The sequence below is a fragment of the Panicum hallii genome, chromosome 9 (assembly GCF_002211085.1).
Source record: "Panicum hallii strain FIL2 chromosome 9, PHallii_v3.1, whole genome shotgun sequence".
In the NCBI taxonomy this organism is placed as follows: Eukaryota; Viridiplantae; Streptophyta; class Magnoliopsida; order Poales; family Poaceae; genus Panicum; species Panicum hallii.
The window spans coordinates 3989689-3996946 of NC_038050.1; the positions used below are offsets into that span (position 1 = coordinate 3989689).

General features: G+C 48.4%; 1 protein-coding gene across 1 annotated transcript; it reads left to right on the top strand.

The window, feature by feature from the left end:
- The first annotated feature begins 3396 nt into the window (after positions 1-3396).
- LOC112876042 (malate dehydrogenase, glyoxysomal-like) lies at positions 3397-6986 on the top strand. The gene is made up of 9 exons (XM_025940076.1): positions 3397-3748; positions 3851-4069; positions 4574-4888; positions 4995-5084; positions 5199-5282; positions 6205-6240; positions 6311-6400; positions 6510-6604; positions 6732-6986. Exons 1-9 carry the CDS (start codon positions 3683-3685, stop codon positions 6802-6804), a joined length of 1068 nt encoding a protein of 355 aa, XP_025795861.1. The 5' UTR covers positions 3397-3682; the 3' UTR covers positions 6805-6986.
- Positions 6987-7258: the final 272 nt, after the last annotated feature.

Here is a 7258-nt window from a genome sequence, read left to right on the forward strand (position 1 = left end):
GGCAACGGCGGCAACAGGGCACGGGCCTCCCTCGGCTTCTTCCCCCGCTTGCGAGACCCCGCGTTCGGTGGCATCGTTGCGGTTCTGGATCGCAGCAAGGCGAGCTCTCTTGGCCGCCGTAACTGCAGAAGGAAGGAGGTGATACGCTCGGGGGAGGTCCGGCTGCGGCGGGTAGCTGCAGTACAGTTCTGAGTGTCCCTGCGGAAAGTCCCTCAGTTCAGTATCGGCGCAGTAGTCGATTTCTTCGGCAACAAGAAGTCGAGCACTTATCGGCGGGGGCGGATGTTGCGCGGAGTACAGGGTGGGCACGTACGGCACGGCGTTCACGTCCAGCAGCACCCGCTGAACCCGCTGGAGCGCGACCTCATCTGGCACCTCCTCTGTGCACATGCGAGAAGGGTCAGCAGGGCCGGTGTACTCGAAGCCCAGGCAACATCTCTGTTGGATGGGTTGGACGCGGCGCTTGTAAAAGGAGAACATGACGGAGGCGCCGGTCACCCCCTCCCTCTTCAGTGCGTCGATGGCCTCCAGCAGCTCCTTGACTTGGATCATTTCCATACCGAAGGGTTCAAGGTTCCATTCCCCCCTCACCATGGGCGGTTTGCTCGACTTCGTCGGCAGGGGGGGCGCATGGTTCTCGATGTAGAACCAGAGGGATTTCCACCCAGGAAGGTTGGAGGGGAATTTATATGCAAAGTATTTTTCGCCGGCCTGCTGTCGCAGTTGGATGCCGGCGCCCCCTACCACAGCGAGTTTTTTCGTGGTCGGTTGGGGTTTCAAGCGGAAAAGGAAGCGGAATAGATCCCAGTGGGGCTCAATTCCGAGAAATGCTTCACAAAAGTGGATGAAAATGGAGATGTGGCAGATGGAATTCGGGTTGAGGTGATGGAGCTCAAGCCCGTAGTAGTAAAGAAGGCCGCGGAAGAAAGAACAAGTGGGGAGGGCCAATCCCCGTTCGGCAAAATGGTAGAATGTGACGATTTCGTCGACATTCTCCATGGGGAACGGTTCACGGAAAGAGGGGCGCCAGTTGACGAGATTTTTCTCTTGCAGCAACCCCTCGGAAACAAGTTTTTTCAGATTGTTGAGGGAGCACTTACTGTGTGTCCACTCCGCGGTTGTTGGTTCCGCATCCTTCTTCACTCCCTCGATCTCCGACTTCTTGGACGTCATCTCCGATGCGCCGGCCACGAGATTCTCGGGGGCTGCGGGGAGAGGGGCGGGGAGGTCGGGGTGGGAGCTCTTCTTAGGGGAAGGCGGCGGCGCTTGGTTTGGATTGGGGAATTTGGTGGTTCTCGATGGAATGCAGATTGAAAGCGTGGTTTTTCCCTCCAGTTATCGCGGGGTTAAATAACCAGCGGAGTGGGGGAAAATTACTGTTCTGAAGGTCAAGCGCCGTTTCATGGACTAATCCGAAGATGAGGGGTCATTTGGTGATTTGATTAGATGGCATATTTGATTAATCATTTTTTCAGGGCTAATAAGCCCGGAAAAAGGGGTTTTTCGAATCTTTGGTCTAGTTACATCATTTGTACCGTCCCTTTGTTTTCCTCGTTAACGTGTCATTGTTTAGCCTGTATGCCACGATTTTTGGACCCTTATCTCCAAACTTTGTGGGATTTGGATTCAAGGCTCGGGGGCTGCGGGGTACGTGGCATCGACTACTTATTTTTCAAATTTCTTTGAAGGGTAAGGAAGACTACTGACAAGCGGGATCCCCAGCCTGATTCTCCGATTCAACCTAAGGCTCGGGGGCTACTCCATATGGAGTGCGATTTTGCAATCGCACGCCATATCAGAAATAAAATTAGGGGCATGAGCACCTCATAGCTTCGATGCAGCCAAGCAAGTACTCGAAGAAGGACTTCAGGACGAATCGTCAGAAAGAAGTCGAAGACTGCTTCGAAAGTACTCGATAAGCCTGCAGTGCTCAGCTACGAAGAGCTCGGAGGCTTGTCAGACCCGGGGCCACCGGGCTGGGCACGTTACGAAGTTTAAGAGATTAAGCCCGTCTTGTCTCTTATTTGTTTTGTTTATCTCTTGTTTATCCCGTTTAAATAGGAGATAGAGCTAACCAACACGGAGAGGATCTACTCGAGATCAGTTTGGGTGTGATCCCTCGGAGGGGGTTGGTTAGCATCTTTGTAACCCTGGCCTCTCGGATATATAAGGGAGGTCAGGGACCCCCCTAAAAACAGAAGATCATTAGGTCATTTTATACAGAAGGCAATACAAGCCATACAGGACGTAGGGTGTTACGCTCCGTGCGGCCCGAACCTGTCTAAGTCTTGTGTTCCTTGCACCTTCGAGTTCCTGATCTCGGCGTCTCCTCACCCAAAACTTACCACCTTAGGTATATCCCACGGTGGGCAGCCGGTTAAATACCGACATATTTGGATCAAGTAGTCCATATAGATGTGATCCATATAAAATGGTCTTTAGTTACTACCATATGCACAATATTAAAAGTGAAAGAAGGTAGTAAATTGGAGAGAGATAATAAATGAGAAGAGAGATCAATACTTGTTTATTCCTTATGTAGACGTAGACGTATATGCATATCCTTTACTATATTATAAGCCCATTCCGGCTACGGCTCTTTTGATGAAGGAGATTGTTTGGTGGAGCTAAACCTGTTTTAAAAACGTTCGGCTAAACAGCTTCAGTCGTCCAGGAGCATAATAGATGAGAGTGAAGCCTTTAGAAACCATAGCTTTTGCTTTGGTTGAGCCATTTTGCGACTTCTTCATGGCTTCGATGGTGAAGCTATTTTGAAAATAGCCCTTTGATAGGGCTTCAGCAGAAGACGGTGGTGATGCCCATGAAGAAGTTATGCCAAACGGATTCTATATGCACTAGTTGCACAATATATTTAGATAGATTTGAACAATTTTTTATTCATTATGGTCTGGTTTTGGACAATATTGTGGTCACCCTTTTATGAACTGCGATTTTATTTATTTTGTGCAAACCCAAGCAGTCAAGTAAAATCAGTTTTTTCTTTTTGGTGAAATGATTCAGGGGAAATCTTTCCAAATATTGGTTGGAGAGTCGGAAAGAACGAAGTTTAGATGCGAAAGGTTAATAATCTCGAGTGTGTTTGGTGGGAATGGAAGTTTTAGTTAAACGGGTAATAAGAGTTTAGGATGCCAACTCCAGTCTCCCACCAATCACTTACTACTTTAGCAAAGGGAAGAGGTGGTAAATTAGTGAAATTTTGTTTTAAATGGAGGATGGATGTATCTACACCGTTAATCATGTTTTAAGATAGAATTTCTCACTTCTAAACCCCACACAAAATAAAGAATATCAAATCTTCCTTAAACTCCCACTCTTGATTCTCTCTAGAAGACAAACAAATGAATAGAACGAAAAATGAAACCCAAGTGGTGCCGGAGAGAAGAGATGAGCCTGTCGCTGCCGCGGAGCCATCGCCGCACCACCGCCTCCCGATCCGCCGACCCCCCGCCCGCAGCCACAGGCCACCGGATAACGCGCGGCGCAACCCTCCTCCAAGCACGCGCGGCAACTCCCCGCCCTTCCCATCAAAGAATTACTTCCCACCCGAATCCCCCCCGCGGCCCCGCCTCCGCGCGCCAGTCACCACCAACCCACCAGTAGCACAGTAGCAGCTCACTCTCGCCTCGCCTCGCCTTGCCTCGCCTCCGCGGCAGGAGGAGCCATGCAACCCGACGCCAACGCCCCCTCGCGCCGCCTCGCCCGCGTCGCCGCGCACCTCAACCCGCAGGTCAGATGTTCCTCGCCTTGCCTCGCCGGGCACGGCTGATCTACTCCGCCCGACAGTCGAGACTGAAACGTGAAGAGCCGGTTGCTTGCTCGGTGCGTGCAGATGGAGGAGGGCGCGCCGGCACTGAGGCCCGCGGCGTGCCGCGCCAAGGGCGGCGCGCCGGGGTTCAAGGTCGCGATCCTGGGCGCGGCGGGCGGGATCGGCCAGCCGCTGTCGATGCTCATGAAGATGAACCCGCTCGTGTCCGTGCTGCACCTCTACGATGTCGTCAACACGCCCGGGGTCACCGCCGATATCAGCCACATGGACACCGGCGCCGTGGTACCAATTTCACCCCCCCCCCCCCCCCTCGCTCGATCAGTGGCACTTTGCAGAGTGATGCCTGCTAACTCTGTGACGCTGTTGTACAATCAACTGGGCATTAGCGGCCGATTGGTCCTTATGAGCTAATTATGTCGTAATTGCAGCATACCTGATCGATTTGGCATTCTGTCTAGTTTCCTAGCTGGTGTCACCCAGCTCATTATGTTATTTATTTATGTTACATGGGATTGTGATGAGTTATCCGCACATAATCACTTGGCGGTGTTCCTTATGTTTGCTGATTGTTGTGATTACTCAGGCTGATGAAGTTTCCGAAGTGATTAAAGAAAACATATTCAGTAGTTTCTTTTTTTATTCAGATATGACAATGGAATCTACAGTTTCAGCAAAGCCTTTGCCTGAATCATCTGAACCTTTTTCTTTTTGAAGAGAAAATCATCTGAACCTTGTTCCTAACGTACACTTAGTCTGGCAAATAACTATGAAAAAGTTTCCTTTCAGGTTCGGGGCTTCCTTGGGGCACAACAGCTTGATGCAGCACTTACAGGAATGGACCTTGTTATCATACCCGCTGGCCTCCCTAGGAAACCAGGAATGACAAGGGATGATTTATTCAACAAGAATGCTGGGATTGTTCGCACACTTTGTGAAGGAGTTGCCAGATTCTGTCCTGATGCGATTGTGAATTTGATCAGCAACCCAGTGAACTCAACTGTACCCATTGCTGCTGAGGTTTTCAAGAAATCTGGAACATATAATCCCAAGCGTCTCCTTGGAGTCACAACACTTGATGTTGTGAGGGCTAACACCTTTGTGGTATGAAGCCTAACAAAATTACATTGCATATTATCTCTTAAAGAGCCTCGGCATATTTACATACTCAAGTACCATCGGTGTACTTCTCTCTTGGTCATTATTATAGGCTGAAGTGCTTGGGGTTAATCCAAGAGATGTCAGTGTTCCTGTTGTTGGCGGGCATGCAGGGGTAACCATATTACCCCTCCTCTCCCAGGTACTGATCATGTGCTGTGCTGAAGTAATAACATGCGCAATGTTAATCCCCATTAAGGAAATATTATCTAGCCTCTGAATATTAGGTGCTGATTTGAAACCTATTTATCTTCAGGTCACTCCTCCAAGCTCATTCACTCAGGAAGAAATCAAATATTTGACGAACCGCATACAGAATGGTGGCACAGAAGTTGTGGAGGTACAATGATATTTCAATTTTATGACCCTGAAGTTAGGCTTAATCTATATGATGAATTTTGCCCTGCCCAAGCTCTTCCTATGATGTTCTCTGCATTTAACAGAGATGAGTTTTACATGCCTGAAATTTTTTCTTTCAAAATTCTTGTAAGCATGCATTTATTTTTTTTCTTTTAAAAATTTGTGCCATGCCTTTATGACTGATAGATATAATGTAATGAGCATCAAATGTAATAGATGCGTCTTCGACGGTGTTAGGCCTGATGTATCTTGTGTGGTTTCAGTCTGTAAAGAGGATCTGCACCAGTGGTCCTTAGCCGGGGCTCGAGGAGTGTCATACCTCCTCGCCCAAGAACATCGGGTGGGTTAGATTGTTTCTTAGTTGGTCGGGTCTCACCCAGTATGTTCTTTCTGTAAGTCTCTACAGGTGCCCTATGTAAGGGCATGATACAGGCCCCTAACTGTATCACCCGGGGCTTTTACCCCTCTCTTTCTTCTTAACATATTGATGCGCAGCTCTCCTGCGCGTTCGAGAAAAAAAAATAGGACCAAGTATTTGGCCATGCTTGACTTGTAAGGATTAGCTGTGGTTGAGTGGTTCCAACCTTGATGTACAGTGAAATTCTTCTAGCTGAAGGCATACCCTTTTACATGCCCTCTATGCGTTAGGCATTAGTTCTAACAATATCTCAATAGTCACTATGAACTTTAAGGAAAGTATGTTTCAGAATATCTGTTTCAACAACCACGAATGAAGTTGCTGGTGCCATTAATCAATCGACATTGCATAGCTGTAGTTGCATATCCTGAAGCATATACATCTCTGAAATTGCTACTAGTCCAGTTTGACCATTTCTTGAATTATTGCTGTTTCCAATTAATTTAAAACTGTCCGATTAATTCTGTTTCCATTTGTCACTCAGGCAAAGGCTGGAGCGGGCTCTGCAACTCTGTCAATGGTAGGTCATATATGGCTTCTTACTTCAGATACCTGAGGCAAATACTTTACTAACAGAACAAACACCTCAGGCTTTTGCTGCTGCCAAATTTGGTGATGCATGCTTGCGAGCAATGCGCGGTGATGCTGGCATCGTGGAATGCGCATATGTTGCGTCTGAGGTATCCTTACACCAAATCTGTAAATCCCTACTTCCCATCGTCTGAACATTGTTGAATGTTCAGAACAGTTCAGAGAGATGTACTTATTTCCGGTAATCTCGGTTTTCAGGTGACCGAGCTACCGTTCTTTGCGACAAAAGTGAGGCTGGGCCGTGCTGGAGCTGAGGAGATCCTCCCTCTTGGACCTCTCAACGAATTTGAAAGGTACGTTAGCTCCACTCTGTTTGTCACTTAATAGTGCGGTTATCATTGCATCAAATCTTTATATAACCGACTCTCTCAACCTCAAAAACTCCATGGGACTAATACTTCTGCCTCTTCGGCGTTACAGAGTTGGTCTGGAAGCGGCAAAGAAGGAACTGAGCGAGAGCATTCAGAAGGGCATCGCTTTCGTGAACAAGTGAAGTGATACGAGGGGAGGGATCGTCCCCGAGATCCCCGACCGTACATAGATGTAAGAGCGTTGTGGTATAGTGCTCCTATACCTGTAAATATCACTTTTGTAAGACAATAGTAAAAATAAGCTAATTACCCTTTAGCAACCGTAACATTTCCCTTGGCACGGAATAAATCTTTCGTCACAACATTGTGCTGCCCACTACTATAGTTCATTGCTCTAGAGCTGCTTACAGTCGTCCTGGCCGACAGGAGAAAGGTGGTCACATTACTCGGCTACCCACATCTGCGCGCGTTCTGGACCGGTTGACGGCCCTAAATGGGCCCTGGCAGAGGCTGAGAGGCGCTGAAACCTGAACTGCCAGCCCGTTCGCAGTTTGATCCACATTGTGTGCGCGCGTTTTTCTCGTACGCTACCGCGTCCTGTGATTTCCGTTGGCACTCGGCCACTGCCCTAAAGGC